At 39.6% G+C, this 17,346-nt stretch overlaps 1 protein-coding gene across 1 annotated transcript; it reads right to left on the bottom strand.

The window, feature by feature from the left end:
- Positions 1 to 382: 382 nt before the first annotated feature.
- On the bottom strand, positions 383 to 16,929 carry LOC309711788 (uncharacterized protein). The gene is made up of 6 exons (XM_082542244.1): positions 16,481 to 16,929; positions 6,582 to 7,009; positions 4,594 to 6,505; positions 1,825 to 2,697; positions 1,395 to 1,509; positions 383 to 1,182 (listed from the first exon to the last, which is right to left on the bottom strand). Exons 1-6 carry the CDS (start codon positions 16,819 to 16,821, stop codon positions 976 to 978), a joined length of 3,876 nt encoding a protein of 1,291 aa, XP_082398370.1. The 5' UTR covers positions 16,822 to 16,929; the 3' UTR covers positions 383 to 975.
- Positions 16,930 to 17,346: the final 417 nt, after the last annotated feature.

Here is a 17,346-nt window from a genome sequence, read left to right as displayed (position 1 = left end):
GCTTTAAGCTTTAATATGCTGTTCATTCAGAGATGCTCTTCTGCACACCTTGGTTATAATGAGTGGTTATCTGACTTCCTGTTGGCTTCCTATCAGCTTAAAGCAGTCTGGCCATTCTCCTTTGACATCACCAAAAGCAAATGTTTTAAACAAGCTTTAGTAAATTAATGTCAAGATTAATTTTAAGATGATGAAGAAGACCATGTACACTTAAATTTCAGTACTGCGTACAGACATTAGATGAAATTAAGCCTACAGAAAAATATTCCAGGATATAAATTAAGATTTAAAAAACAAGAACAACTGTTTCTTCAGGAAAGGAAAACTAATCTTTAAAACGCGCTATAATCTGATCAGAAACTAAATAAGGTAGCAGACAGTGTTTGTATTAATTCATGGTTTTATTTTATTTTTCAAATTTATTTAAGCAGTAAAAATACTCAGTACAGTGTTCAGTGTCTTAACAGTTAATAGTGTGAGCTACTTAAAGTGCACATGGGAATTAGCAGTAAACTTTGACAGTAAGCTCTGCAGAGAGAAATCAACTCGAGTTTCACCATGAAATGCAACAAGTCTGGTATGCTGGCAGGATTACACATTTATCAAAGTTATTTCCAGAAGAAAGATGACAGGCATGACCAGATATATACAAGATATCCTTTAAACTCACATGAAACAAATGTCTAAATTTATCGATCATCTAAAAACTACAAAGTCTTTCCAAACTGAATCCTTTAGCTGAGAGAGCTAAATATTTCAAAGATTTCAAAGATTTTCTTTCCCTCAAATCATTAATTTTATTGGGTGATGAAATATTTGAAATCTAAAGTGTTCCTCCACACTTTACAGCAAAAGTATTCCAGTTGCATTAACGTAACCAATACATCTATAAAGTGATATTTCTAATGTGGACGAGCTGTGAATAAACAGGTCTGATTAAGTGCAGCAAGAATACAGTGATGCCTGCAAAGCTACCTAAGCAGCTTTCTTCATAGCGGTCAAGGACATGAGGATACTTGGCTTCTCTTCTATGACTCGCACAAGTAAATTATCAATGTACTGCTCCAGCTCCGATATCTTATAATCTCTCTCCGAGAGCTGGTTCTCCTGTTTCAAGATCAGAGAGATCAGTTCCTCCCGGGTCAGCTGGGAGTAAGGCCCTTTCATCCCACTGTCATCCACCTGTGGAGCGACAAAGCATGCTTTAAAAGTGCCAGGATATAAGAAACTTAAATTCCATCGGCCTATTTCTTGTTGAAAATCTTAAAAAGGAGAGAGAGAGAGAGAGAGAGAGAGAGAGAGAGAGAGAGAGAGAGAGAGAGAGAGAGAGAGAGAGAGAGAGAGAGAGAGAGAGAGAGAGAGAGAGAGAGAGAGAGAGAGTTAGAAACAAATACCGTTGTTTTGTCCTGAAGTCCACTGGGGATTCCTGTGGATTTGTTTTCATTTTCCTCTTGAACAACTGAGGCACCCTGCTGCTCAAGAGGATTAAGAGGTCTTACCGGCTGAAGCCTGAAATGATGAAAACAAAGCATAAAAGACAGACGTAAGCACCTGTTGAATGGGAGTAAAGGAAACCGTATAACCAAGTACACTGCGCAGTAATCCATTCAACAATTAAACTGAACATAATACCCAATAATAAAACTCAGTTCACCCATATCAAGCTTACTATACTGTACAGAATACATTGAACATTTGTGTAAGTGAAAGCTAATAAGATTGAATGTTGCAAATTACACAAATGAAACGTGCGTACAGATAAAAATATAAATATAGTAACATTTGACCTATAAAAGTTATTCTTTAGCAACCAAACCATCTCACCTGCGTGAAGGTGTAGGGGCCCAGTCTTTCTTCACATCTGTCTCCACTATATTCTGGACTTTAAGGGACTGGGACTCTTGGAGTGGACTCACTGGGACATGCCCAGGACTTGTGGACTCATAATACGGGTCGCATGCTTGGAGTGCATCGTTATCGGGCACAGCTGCACTTCGATCACCTGTAGCATGGCTTCTTTCCGTGCCCGGGTTCGTTAAAGTGTTCGAGCTGATGTCATTCTTTGCAGGAGGTGGGGGAGCGTGGGCCGTCTTTGAGGATTTGATTTTTGGTTGAGAGGCAGCATCTTTATCTGCACTTTGTGACACAGCTGCAGGCCAGTGTATTGAACCAGTATTACTAGAGACTGCTGTGTCATCTTGAGCTGTGAGCTCACTTTCATCTTCATCATCCTCAAAAGGATTTAAGCCACAAACAACTTTAACTTGTTTGGTCTCTGCGCCGCCTAGATTAGAGCTCGTTTTTGGTTCTGATGACTGCTTTTCTCCCACAGGAGGAGGTACGGACGGCGCAGGACGTTTGCTGTGTTTGGCTTCGTTTGTTGTTCCATTAGCGTTATTGCTTTGCATCAGGCTCTGGGAGTTCTTTGAATCTGTGGGAGACCTACACAGCGGAGCGATCATTTGCACCGAGCGCTGTGGGGGAACACTGACAGTTTTGACATCTTTGTCTTTGCTTTGCTTGTTAATTTGTGCCAGATGTCGTGCCGGCACATCCTGCTCCCTGTGAGGCTGCTTGCCAGCTTGACTCCTTACTGTCGGCTGAGGAGCTGCTCGCTTCTCCCGTTGAGTACTAATCAGGTCCTTTTCATCCACAGAACCAGTCTTACTTCTCACCGATGACATGGCAGAGTGACACCTGGAAATGAGACAGACTATATAACATTTGGGCATACGTCAGCATTTAATTACAGGAATTCAACTGAGGGTTGGTAGGCGTGGGGGGCTAAACACACTAATGATGCAAGTAATATAGATTGATATAATAGGACTTTATTTTTCACAATATTAAAGATACCTTGTCCCAAATTCTCTTGCAATGTTATAGGACAACCAAAAGAAAGTGAAAAGGTAACATAAGATATTGAGATACTATTATAAAAGGAAATGTATTTTAATGTGCTGAGCACATCTGAAGTTTCTTTCCATCTACTTCTTCTGTCAAACTGACTTCTTCACAAAGTTTCTAGTATTTTTCACTTCACATAATGAGGTAAAACTATGCAGTGAGCTCAATCTTTCAGCCCAGTCTGCAAAATTATATAAACTGTAACGCACACATAGCTGTGCAACAGTCACATGTGTCACTTATGTTCCCATTACTCTGCCTCCTGACATCTGACCCATGTTAACACACACACACACACACACACACACACTGAACCACCACTCACAACCACTAGCACTTTATATAGCCTCTTAACTGCACTACTGTATAGTTCTGTGTAAATAATCATACGATAACTTTTAATTCTACAACTGTTTACAACTTGCATAGTTCCCATTTCTGTATAGCTGTATATCTCATATTTCTGTATAGTTCTTTATTTCATATTCTGTGTAGTTTTTTTTTTTCATATTTATATCCTGTTCATAGCCTGTACATACTTATAGTTATAGCATATTCATAACATATTACATACCGTAATAGACCCATTCTGTAATATACTTACATATCTATATTATTGCTAATATATATTGTAATATAGCTATATCATGGCTAAAGCACTTCTGGATGGATGCAAACTGCATTTCGTTGCCCTGTACCTGTGACATGTGCAATGACAATAAAGTTGAATTCTATTCTATTCTATTAAATAGAGAAGTACTGAGAAGAACTGCTGCTGACCTGTGACGGAGCAAAAGCACAAAAGGTAACTTCAGATAACACATTCCCTGCATGTACATCATCGTTGTGTTGTTTTTAAATCAACCATTATAATTCAGCTCCACTACCTCCTTTTCTCTTCTGCTCCTGATGCTGTCCTGTTCTGCTTTTAAGCCTGGTCAACCGTGCACATTATGTAATGCTTAACAATGTCAGGCGGTCTAACACTTTAGTTGAGGAAAGGTCTACAGAGGTTCAATGTAACTACCTTGGGGTGATCACCAAGCCTTTTAAGCGTTACCAGCACAGGGCAGTTTCTCTTAAAAGGAAAAGCATTTTAACGTCTGAATTAATTTGCACAAACTTTTTTTGTCGAAGTGTTAATATTCCCGGAGGACACTACAAAGATTTCAATTTTCCTTTGACATTTCCTCCAGCCTTGCCTGAAACCTGTGGTTCTAATTTGTTTTACAACAGCTTTGGAAGGACTTTAATGCACCACTTTGAAAAGGAAAAAAATAAATAAATAAATGAATTGGAAAGAGTGACCTGAATCGCTAAAATCAGGTTTGATTTGCCAACTTTTTACATTCGTGACCAGAAAAAAAACAAACAAACAAAAAATTCCATTGTCTTTATCCACAATTGTACTTGGTACTGAGTGCTATGGAGAAAATGCTAAACAAAGACTGAGAACCTTAAAATTCCATCCACCTTGAGCTGTTGTCTGGTCGTTTTAAAATTACATTAACAAAATTGTTTAAATGCACTGTAAATAAACTCCCTCTGTAAAGTCAGAGGTTCTCGAGAGCTAAGGAGGTTGTATGTATACATGTATGAATGAATTCAAGTATTTCAAGGTAAGACTATTAAATCACACTTTTACTGCAGTGCTTGTGATTGACGTAGCGTATAGCTTTAACTAACCGTTGCTGAACCGTTGGCTCGTCAGCTGTGCTGCTGTCGAGGGACTTGGGAATCTCCTCAAAGGGGTTGGAAGAGAAGGTTTCATCAAAAGGATTAGTGGAAGTGACTGCAGGACTGCTCACTTTGGGTTTCTTCCCTGCAGCCCTAACTTCATCTGTTGTTTTGTTTCCCCTCTTCTCTTGCTCTTCTGCATTCCTCAACTTCTCCAGCTTCCTTGCCTCCTCTTCCTTCTTCTCACTCCTAATCCTCTCCTCTTCCTCAATCCTCCACTTTTCTTGTTCCTGCAGTCTTCTCTCTTCCTCCAGCCTCTCCATTTCTTCCTTTTCCTTTCTAGTCCTCTCTTCTTCCTCTTTTCTCCTCTTCATCTCTTCCTCCATCCTAACCCTTTCCTCTTCTTCCCTTCTAATTCTTTCCTCTTCCTCAAGTCTTCTTTGTTCTTCTTGTTGCATTTTTTCCTCTAACAGTCTTTCATATTCTTCTCTTTGCTTCCTAGCCCTCTCCTCATCCTCCCGTCTCTTCTCCTCCTCTTTCCTAAGTCTTTCCTCTTCAGCTCTTTGATTTTCTTGTTCTTCTAGTCTCCTTTTTTCCTCTTTTTCCATCCTGATCCTTTCTTGCCGTCTAATTTTCTCCTCTGCCTCAATCCGTTTCCTCTCCTCCTCTAATCTCTCATGTTCTTCCCTTTCTTTCTTAGCCCGTTCCTCCTCTTCTTGCCTTTTCTTCTCTTCCTCTTTCTTAACCCTCTCTTCTTCCTCCCTTTGCTTCCTTTCCTGCTCCAACTGTATCCTTTTTTTCTTTTGCTCTTCTTCTAGTTTTTTCAGCAGCTCCTCCTCCTCTTTTTGTCTCCTCTCTTCCTCCTCATTTTCCTTTCTAATCCTCTCTTCTTCCTCAGCTATTTTTGCCTCTTCTAGCCTTCTCCTCTCTTCTTGTGCCCTCTTCTCTTCCTCAAGTCTCTTTTCCTCTGCCACTTTTTGCTCTTCTTGCCTTCTCTTTTCCTCCATCTTAACCCTCTCCTCCTCTTCTAGTCTCTTCTTCTCTTCCTCAATTCTAATCCTTTCCTCTTCATCTCTTTGCTTTCTTCTTTCCTCCTCAAGTTTCCTTCTCTCTACTTCTTTCAGTCTCTTTTCCTCAGCTATTTTTGCCTCTTCTTGCCGTCTCCTCTCTTCCTGTGCCCTCATCTCTTCCTCAAGTCTCTTTTCCTCTGCCAGTTTTTGCTCTTCTTGCCTTCTCTCTTCCATCTTAACCCTCTCCTCTTCTTCTAACCTCTTCTTCTCTGCCTCAATTCTAATCCTTTCCTCTTCGTCTCTTTTCTTCTTTTCTTCCTCCTCTATTTTCCTTCTCTCTAGGACTTGTAATCTCTTTTCCTCTGCCAATCTTTCACGCTCTTCTTCCATCCTAACCCTTTCCTCTTGCTCTTGTCTTCTCTTTTCTTCCTCACTTCTAATATTTTCCTCTTCTTTACTCCTTGTCTCCTCTTCCTCTTGTTTTTCTCTGTCCTCAGCTAAACTTTCAAGCCTCTCTTGTTGCCTTTTAACCTTCTCTTCTTTCGTCTCCTCCTCTATTATAGTCCTTTCTAAATCACTCACATTCGCTTTAACGTTTTCAACTTCAGGAGTGTCTTCCTCCTCCTTCTCATCCTCTTCCCAAGGTGAACACTGCCTCGCTGCCTTTTGTTGCTCAGGTGGTGGAGAGTTTTCAGGGACATCCTCCATTGATCCATGACCTGAACTGGCCAGACTGAAGTTTGAGCTGATGCGAGAAGTCCGAGATGGCGGCTCCTCACAGTATACGTGACTGCCATTGATGCATAAATTACTCTGTTCTACAGAAACCTGTTTTTCACGACCAGATGATGAATCCTTGCTGCCTGAGCTGCCCGAGCGTTTATGTATCATGAACTTGAACTTCTTTTTACCTGAAAAGAAGATGAGAGCGTTAACACAACATAATGAAAGAGGAAAGCATTAATGGTGAAAAAGTACATTCCTGACCCTCTGAGGAATCGACATTCAGACCAGATGATTGGCTGCCGGTGAGCGTGGAGTTCTTCCCAGGCAGAACAGACATAGACTGAGACATGCTCTTCTGCAAGTTGGACTTTGGAGAAAACAAAGACTTAATCTTGTGTTTCTTCTGTTTTCCATCCTTGCCCGTCGCCGCTTCACCATCCCCGGTGCCCTCCTCCTCGCTGTCCGTCAGGACCTGACTGAAAGACGGCGCCACGCTGGTCACAGAATCTGACTCCTTTTTCTTGCCACGAACTTTGTCCTTGAACTTGCCCAGACGAGACCGAGATTTGCCAGCAGCAGAAAGGTCGAACATGCTGGCAGTCATGTTGTTTCTCATGAACTGGATATCCAGAAGCACCTCTCCTCTGTCTTTGTCTGGCTTACCAGTCTTATCAAGAAGTTTAAACCATCTGTTGAAGAGACACAAATTATTAGCGTTTTGTACTTATTTACACATCCACTGTATAAAAGTGCAAATCAAATATCTAGAAATGTGTGGTCGTTTTAGAGGTGGGGTGCAATCACAAAATCAAGCTACTTGTGACCAAAATCTATCACTCAATCTATAAGTCAAGTGAGGCCTGTCTGAAGGTCCAAACTGAATGTCTCTGTAATGATTATAAAGATCAAATGCACCACAAACCCCTTGTAACAAAAGAAATTAATACTGATCACGATCTAAATGATTTAAACAAATGAGAGTCACCAAGACTTGGACTCATTTATAGTAATGTGAATGTCTAGTCCTGCTCATTTTTCCTCTTTGCAGAAATCATGACCCATCTCACTGCAAATGGAAAGTGGCAGCGTGAATGTTTTTGGAAAGTCTGTGATGATCTAAGCTCAACCAGCGAACTGACCATAAAGGAAAGTCTTAAAAATATAAATTCTGTCAAGTCTACAGCAGCCCTGCAGAATTTATGAAAGCTTGTACTGTGTGTACCCTCAGCAGTTGACAACCTTTATTAAATCCTGTTCCCTTGTTGCTTGTCTCACATGATCAAATCTTCAGAGCATGGTAGGTGTACGGTGCTGATGTTCACTGTCAAAATGTTTTATGCCAGTTTTCCTAAATAATGCAACCAACCCTGCAGGGAGTTAACAAGCCAACTGCCCCTTTGAAAGAGAAAGCTTTCATCCGAGATTTAGTCGGATCCTTGCGAAACTTAGCCTGCCAGGTTCAAGGGAATTTATTCTGTTATTACCCCCCCCCCTTCATCCTTTAAATATACAACACATGCACACCAAAGAGAATTTTGATACAGCTGGATAATAACAACACACCAAGATGACAATAAAGTAACCAATTATAAATGCTGGTTACGCCCTAAAAATTCATTCATAAAATTAAAGTCTCATGTTTAAAATGCTGAAAAATCCTAAACAGACATCCTAAAAATGCCAAGCAAGACCAGACAGGGCCAGCTTTCCAGTGTTTCTGCACCTTCGCCATCCAGTACTGACAGAAGGGTCTCAGAACAGGCAGAAGAAATCTAACACAATAGGAAAAAGGAAAAAAAAAAAAAAAAAAGTCAGTCAGCATAAAAAGTGCCCATCAGGCAAAAATCTGAGGTCAGCTCACCACTGAGCAAACAAGTCCCACTGAAGTCTGGATTCCTAGGGAAATGAGGAAATGAGGACGAGGCCATGCATTTGTTGTTGTGCTGCAGGCTTCTGTCTCTTTCTCTGCGTTACACATTATTGTCCAAAGATGCTTTGTGCATGCACGCGTTTGTGTGCCATAAATAGACTTTTCCCTCCAACTTCAGCCCTGACAAAACACAGCCCACTGAAATTCCACACATATGTATGTATGTATATATATGCGCTAAAAGAACTGAATACAGTGCTTCCTTTGGATGATCCAGAGTTAGATATGGTGAGATTTTAATCATCCTAGGAATGCTTCAGATGTCATGCAAACAAATTAAGAAGCTGGGGAAAACGCCTTTTCCTGGAAGTTTTGAAATGGCTTACTGCTGTCAACGATCCACAGCCTCCTACTTGCTGATGAGTAATTGCTTGTGATTTGCAGATTTCAGGCCTTGACATAACTGTGTCATGTGTGGCTTCTTCATGCTTGCCTGATAAATGCCATTCAACAGAACGCGTCTAGATGGGATGGGGACACATCTACAAGTGATATAAAGTTATGAAAAATAATATTTCATTCAATACAAGTAAAAAACAAAACAAAAAAATTCCACTTTTTCAGTCATATCATTGCCAGAATAACTTGACTGTCTGTCCCGTTCTTTGTGTGTACTGAGATAAATTAGGATAGTTCATCATCTACATGCAATCTAGTACAAGAAGGTTAATTGTTGGATTAAAACTGATTAACTATTTATTCTTAATTTTATGAATTTAAAATGCACATACAGCAGTCAATCAGCAATTTAATGTAAACATGGTCAGACTGAACTGCTGAAGTACAAAGACGAAATATGATAAGTGAATTTGAATGTTGCATACTGTAGTTTCTGTTGCCATTATATTTCAGAAATTGCTAGTAATTGCCTAAACAACCATCTCTAGAGTTTACAGAAGAAAAAGAAAATATCCAGTGGTTAGCAGTTCTCTAAATGCAAAAACACCTTTTTAAGTCAGAGGAGGGGGCAGAATGCAGACAAAGTAACACAAATGACTGTTAAAACCATGGAGGCATGCAGAAGAGCATCTGACTGTGTCAAACCTTGAAGCAGATGGGCTACAGCAGAAGAAAACCACACCAGGCTCCACTTCTGTCAGCCAAGAACAGAAAACTGAAGGTACATTTTCTAATGTCTGACCAAAATTAAACAATAGTCATTATTCTCCTTCAACAGTCTCATATTTAGATGATCAGAGTTGTGCACAACCAACATGAGAGCATGGATCCATCATTCTTCGTACACATCCAGCAAAATCTCTGAGAAATGTTTGTTGAATCTATGCTACAAAGAATTAAGTCCATTCTGATGGCAAAAGAGGGCTCTCACCCAGTACTAGCAAGGTGACACTGAGGTGTCCAGTGACAGCACAGACTAATGACAATGGCCCATTTGTAGTCTAAGGAGCTCATCATTTGTACTTCAAACCTCTCGGGGCCTACTAAACAGATGAAGAGATTTCTTCCAAAAGATATCCATTTGGCATTTCTGGTGTTAAAGTCTGCTGTCTAGCATGTGGATCAGCAGTCACTTAGGCCTTCTGGATAGCTACAGTCTCGCCCTTTGAGAAACCACTCCACTGAGTGGTTAAATATTCAGAATATGCAGCATTAAACTCACCAGAACCCCTCACTGTAAGTTGACAATTTGTCAAACCTCTTTATACCAAATGTAAAATCTTTATAATTATATTAAATGTACACAATAACAGCCGTATATATGCATAACATACTTATATAAAAACAAATAGACAAAAACACATGCAGATGAGTACTTTGACAGTACAAAATAGTACTGCATTGCAACACAGTTGCATCCCACATGAACAAGAAAAAAAATAAAATAAAAAGAGCAGAAGTAGTAAGTCACTTCAGTTAAATGAGAAGGGAAGTTGCAAAAATGTTTGGGCGTTAGCTGGCTGAATGTAGTAAGTGCTGTGCAGGAGTTACAGCTGCTTTGATGGCTTTCATACAAGACATCCTGGGTGATGATGAGGCCATTTGACTAATCTCACACCTCTGTAAGTAGCAGAAAGATTGCAGCTCTGCTGGACAGGCAGAGCCAGGGGAGGATAATGCATGACTCAACATTTTGTAAAGCTATTTTACTTCGTGTGCACACACGCACTTCCTTGTGAACTACTGATAAGACAATGCCCTGTCTTCTTATCACAGAACCCAGCTGTGAGTGGGAGAAGAGCTGAGTGAGTTAAACAGCTCAACAGTGATAATGTTCAAGGCTTATTGGTATCCACGAGTCAGAGAAAGAAAATGAAGGTCAGTGCAAAGAAAAGAAACTCACTTTCCCATTGTTTTGCCAAAACAGAGAATGAAATTGGTGCCTTTTAAAACTGGAAAAACTGTATAACATATGCTAGATCACACAGTGACTTGAAAAAGGCAATGAAGCTATGTAAGAAGTCAGAAATGATGAACAGAAGTTATACTTGAGATCTGTCCTTACTAGATTAGCTCGTTACACCGTTTCATGACAAGTGTATAATTATTCCTTTAATCATGTTTCACATCTTAAAGTCTTCATAATATTTTGCTCTCAGACTGCTGGCTTACTTGTGGTTCCTGGAGTTTCTACAAGTTTAATGGGAATCATTGCCTTCAGCTATCAGGCCTCTACTATGGAACTAGATCCCAGTTAGGCTTTTGGAGACACACAGTCTCCACTTTTAAGATTAGGCTTAAGACCTTTTTTTGATATAGTTGACAGTCAGCTGACCCTGAACCATCATTTATTTATAGTGCTATAGGCTCAAATGGCTCAGGGACTTCCCCTTTATACACTGAGCAGTTCACACAGTTTGTATTTCCACCACTTCCCATCGCCCTCCAACCAGTCGCATCAGATGTTTGTCCCTCCCCGACCTAGTGCTATATTAATAAAACTGAATTAAGTTGGCTGCTTGATAGCACCTTTAATTTAACGCTTCTCGCTAAGACGGCTGCTGTAATGCCCTTGTACAACTCCATGTGTATGTCATGCAAATACCCCATATATTTGTGTAACTGTAGCACAAATGAGACATTGCACAAATTGAAACTCCTTTTTAATAGGTTTAAAAAAAAAAAAAAAAAAAAAAAAAAAAAAATGTTGGCAACAAAAGACAATCTCCCAAACCCAATGTTTAAAAATAGTTAATGGTAGACAAAAAAACAAAAAAAAAAAAAACAACAACAACAACAACAACAACAACAACACACACCTAGATGACTTAGCATGATTGTGCATAAAAAGCACATCCCAGAGAGCCTCTTCCAGAAGTAAAATAAATAAATAAAAGTATGAATAACATTTTGAAATTTACAATGGAAAAGACATTTGGAATCTAGCAAAGAAAAAAAAAAAAAAAAGAGGGGGGTGGGAAGCTAAATCGATATTGAACTGTCCTGATCTCCCGGCCCTCAGGTGGCACAGCATTAAAAACAGACTATGCTCTGTAGTGGAAATCAATGAAAGCCAATGAAGACCACTGTTGGTCCTCAAATTCAAGTCATAACCCTACAAAAGGACAGGAGAGGGAAGAAAAAAAAAAAGCCACAAGAGGGAAGAAAAGCACTGTTGCTCAAAGTCTTTTTAAGACTGATTGAGGCAAAGTGTAAAACAGTCCTGTGGACTGGCAAGCAAAACATTCAAAATTCTTTTAAAAATTGGTTCTTCCTACACTCTGAAAAAAAAAAAAAAAAGACTATGAGGGAATATCTGGCTGGTTATTGACACTTGTTATTAGTTGAAAAGTGAGAATACATACATCTAAGAGGAAATGCATTTCCTCTTAGATATTCCACAATCAACTGTAGGCTGTAATATTGCAAAATGGAAGTGTTTAGGAACCACAGCACTTGGCCACAAAAAGGCACACCACATAAAATGTTACAGAGCAGGTCGCCAAGTACAAATAGTGCATCAAAGTCCAAAACACTGATGATTGAATAAGTTAGAACCTCCTCTGGTATTAACATCAGCATAAACACGGTGTGCAAGAGCTTCATGGCGTGGGTTTCCATGGATAAGTAGCTCCTGTAGGTATAATGTATAGATGGTGTAATATGTGTGTCCACACAGTATATATTTAGGATATTGGACCATACTGTGTATGTTTCGGAGCAACATGCTGGTCCACCCAGGTCATGCTTTTTAAAGGGAAAGCCTGGCATACAGGACTGTGCAACCCCTCATCTCTTTATATTTTTTCTTGGAAAACTGGAAAGGGTGAAGTTATTTACTGAAACATGGGCAAACATGCATGGAAAACAGGATATGAGGTAAAACCATTGAAATGAGCTTGAAAGTCAGTATTTGGCATGACCACCTTTATAAACTCTGTGACAAGCTTTCTTGTAATTTCTTTAAGTAGTCTTCCGGAATAGTTCTCCAGGCTTCTTGAAGGACATTTAAAGCATCTTTGGATGTTGGCTGCCTTTTGCTCTGTTCTCTGTCAAGATGATCCCCACACCCTCCTCCCCATCTCCCTTCCCAGTTTCTTAAAAACATGACTTTCAGATACTGTTCATCTGCTGCAGATAGTTATGCTAGTTAGGCTAACGTTTAGCAAAGAAAGAGAAATTGCTCAGATCTGGACTGAAGTGAAAGTGATTGAAAAAGCAGCCACTGTCCACAGAAAACCTTTGAAATGGAAAACGATCGCACAGGACCACACTCAGATATTAGAAGAAAGTTTGGCTCCTTGGAAGCAAAACATAAAGAAATGAGGGGTGGTTCAAAACTTTTGCACATTACTACATTTCAGCAAGAAACTGCCAATTCAAATCATCCAGGTATTAAACATTACGGTTCATAGCAAACAAGCCTGGATGCAAACTGGCCCACCTGCGGTCCAGACTTGTTGCCAACTGAAAATATGTGGGACATTATGGAACAAAAATGTGACAGAGGAGCTCGAAAAATGCTGAACAGAAGTCCTACATCAAGCCTGAAAGGCTTTTCTGCATAAATAACTATATATTAGTGTCCTCAGTCTTCAAATACATCATCTCTTCTTTTGGCAGTATTGGGTAACACAGAAGTAAACATGCCCCTACCTGACTTGGAACTTTCTGCTAGCTTCAAATTAAAAATATTGAAGACATGTCTAAGTTTCAACATTTGCTGTGTGCTCTTTGTACAGCTTTCAGTAAACTAAATGATTTCAGTGATTTGAAAATAATTAAAATAATTTAACTTTGCAGATTTTCCCCAACTTTTCTGGAGACAGGGTTGCAGCCCATAAATTTTATATAACAAAACTCACGAGTCTGTTTATACAATGAGTGGGTTTTTATTTTAATGTGCATGTAATTAAAAGTGTCTTTTTATTGGTGTGACAGACATTTTTTAATAAGTGAAATTAAAAAGAAAATGTCCATGACAGCTGGGAAAACCATACTACGGGAAGACCACAAGCGCACCAGAGCAGCTACCACTGCACCTCATAGTGGGATTGTTTTTTTTTTTAAATAATCAGTTTTGTTTGCTAAAAATGGAAGATTTCCTTGTTAATTATTAACAAACAAACACACACAGCTGCACAAACTATAGTTCCTCATAATAAAATACCAATGTCTATTGCAAGCAACAAGCAAAAAGTGCTAAACATGGTCGAATTCTTGATTTCCAGAGTTCACAAACACATCGTGCACATTTAACAGTAGCACTGTTGTGCTAGCAGCATGACACATGTAACCCTGCTTGTGTGATAAAGCTTGGTACTACCACAGTGGTCTTACTCAGACAAACTGACCTTGCATGACCATTGCTGTTGCCATCACTGTTTGTTTTTCCTTGATAAGGTGTTCAGGAATGTAAGGCAGCAGCCAGAATGAAACCTCGGAGGCAACGTGCATTCGCAGAGCTCACATAAAAATCAACAGAGATCGAACTTAGTGTTTACACAGCACCAGCTTCTGACTTCACACATAATAAAAATACTGCAGAAATGCAGATTTCTGCAGTTTTGCTTGAGGAAAACTTAAATATTAAATCAGCCATGATCAGATAGTCCAACCTGCAGGCAGGTGGAGTTCACATTTGCATACTCGAGCATCCTCTTTCCAGAGCATAATAGAGCTGGGCACTAGCCAAACAGGCAGAGCGGTATAATTGCTTCCTCATGGCGGAGGAAATATGAAAATTAATGAATCACAACATCAAATCCAGCCTTCTTGTTGATGCAGTTATCCAAAGACCTTTAACAAAGCGGAACCAAAAAAAAAAAAAAAAAAAAAAACCCCAAATAAAACAAAACAACAAGAAAACCTTTCAACAGGTAGGAGAACAAGTGTGTGTGTTTGAGTTAAGATTAACAGGCTAGATTGTTGTGTGCTTTTGTATAATACCAGCTACACATCGGGGGGAATAAATCACTCAGGAACAGCTTACAAAGAAAATGTTTTCCATTCTTACAGAGATACAGATGTCTCACTGTGGACCTGGACAGATTTGTCTTGGATAATAAATAAAATTTAACTTCAGCACTAATACACTTAACAGAGTAAAGAGCATTTTCTGCTTAAAGGAGCAGATATAAAAGTACCAGCAAGGCCAGTAAAACATGTTCACTTACATTATTACTGCACACTAATAGATGGGTGTGGATGTTTTCACATAGTTAATTATATTTAGCAGTTTTGTTAAATTAAACATTTAAGTTTTTAATTTTCTGAAACAAAGAAAAAATTGAACAGAAGCTTGGGTTTTCTTGATGCAATTTCCCTCTTGTTGACACCTTCAGTCAATGAAAGTAAATCATCTAGCTCACTTCATTTGCCTGGGTAAATAATGCTGCTTGGCATTCTTAAAGGCTGCTTTAGTGGGAACAAATCCCTTAAGCTCTACTGGAGCAAGTAGGCGGCACTCTTAAGTCGAACCCACCAGAGCAGGTCTGGGCACTGATGCATAAACAGTGCACAGCGTGCATCCTCCAATAGCTCACATCACAACAACTTTAAGGGAAAAAAAAAAAAAAAAGTCCAAATATAACAGATAAATATTGGAGTCATGCCCAGTGAGGCTTGCAAACACATAAAAACACTCATAGGGCAACCATTAGCCAGTTTTCACAAATTATACCACGTTTATTGATTCTGACCATACTGGTTATTTAATGGGGTGTTATGAAGATCGAGAAACTACAGCATGACTGACAGAAGGAGCTACCGAGGGTTCCCTCCCCTTGTGTCACAGATGAAAATCAGAGGTGCTTATTATTCACTTGGCCTCCCGTAATGTCCCCATTTACATGCAAGTAGAAACCAACAAATCCTCATTTGATTTCTTTTGACGTGTCCGTCTTTAGAGAGGTCAAGGAGGCTGGCTGCATAGCAAGAGTGATTGATCAGAGAAACTCCAAGGGGACGGTTTTGCAGGCAAAGCGATGCTTCCTTTGAAGTAACTTTAATGTGATCTGGTATTTGTCAAAAAGGGATTGCCCATATTTAAAATGCTATAAATAATTTTTTGGCCTATAATATGTCACATGTCATATGAATCCCTCATGAATTATATCAAGTCATCTTGAGTCACAAACAACATTCCTATCACAAGGTAGAAGCCCCAATCTGTTTTTGGCAAAGTGACTTCTATATCGCTTTTATTTATCCATTTAAAAAGTATTTTTAAGAGTAATCAGGCCAAGAGGATAGCAGAAATTGCAACAAATATAACAATAGGTCTCTAAAGATATTTTAGATGGCCAGAAAGAACTGCAATGGTTATGATGTACAATAACACAGAGTCATAAAGATACTTTTAAAATAACCCCTTGGTAAATACTGTTCACTAAAGTCTATTTACCAATATAATTTACCAATATAAGTAAAGACATTACATAGAAAAAAAAAAAAGAAAAAAAAAAAAAACAAAACAAAACAAAACATGGAAACAGTGGAAATCAGTTTTGGCAGACGGTCACTCTTTGACACAACATCGATAACCGTTTAAAGACAGTTATAGCCAAATAATTAGGTGAAATCATTTTAAAGGAGGGGAAAAAATTTGCAGCTTGTGAAAAGCCCCCACCCATTTTAATAAATGCTGTTATCATCGGCAACTGCATGACAGAGTTATATGAAATCATCGATAATTATAGTTCTGTTTCCCCTTGCTACTGTGAAATGAGTCACTCTGTGTAGTTTTGTTTTATTTTTAGTACTGTGACTACATTTTGAATACTTTTTACGTCAGATAACACCGACTTCGGGGCTGTACTCGAAAACTTACTCGGTTTTGTTGCGTGTTTTGTCCTCACTGAGCTGTGACAGATTAATGACCGCCTGTCCCAGCAGTTTGTCCGGGCCCACCAGAGCCCGGTGAAGGACGTGGACGTGCAGCGTGCTGCCTCCTCCTCCCTGGTTCAGCTGCGGGAGGTCGAAAGAGGCCTCCTCCTTCCACACCGGAGCCACGCATTTCTCCACCACTGAAGTCTGGTACTTCTCTTTGCCCACTTGTATGACCGCGTACGCATCGTTGGTGCCACTTTTCCCCTTTATCCTAAGGCTCCTGGCTTGGAGTACCGTTACCTGGACGCTTGTGGGACACCACTGCTGATCCGTCAAGGACATGCTGACACGGCTCAGAGTCGTTAAAAATGTAATCCTCCAAAACAAAACACAGTGGTGGCTACCATCGGCTCACCAAGAGACCGCACAGAAGCGAGGGAAAGTTTTTTTTTCCTCCTCAGGCTCGCTGAACTTCAGGAACCAGCTGATTGGGCGTGGTTACACGGAGAAAGGGGCCTTGGTTGTATAAAGCACGCCCTCAGATTAACAGGTTACACGTTTTCTCCAACGAAACTCGCGACACAGCAATCAATTAGATGACAGAGAACACCTGATGCTTGTTTGTACCTGTCAGACTGCATCAGCGTCATCGCATACTGAATGAGCCCAAATAACACCAGGACTGAATGTAAAAGATTTTATTATTCCTCGATGTATTTACGGTGCATGCATTTAAATAATAATCTGGCTCTATATGTTTGTATTTTTAGACTAGCTCCAAATTGTGTCATAATTTAAAACTAAAAAATCCTCCTTCCATAGCAGCTATGCCACTGATGTCTAAAATCTGATACCTCTGCTCTAATG

This window comes from Aulonocara stuartgranti, assembly GCF_965226115.1.
Source record: "Aulonocara stuartgranti genome assembly, chromosome: 7".
In the NCBI taxonomy this organism is placed as follows: Eukaryota; Metazoa; Chordata; class Actinopteri; order Cichliformes; family Cichlidae; genus Aulonocara; species Aulonocara stuartgranti.
The sequence above is the reverse complement of the archived record's forward strand: the minus strand, read 5'-3'. Positions and strand labels throughout refer to the sequence as shown.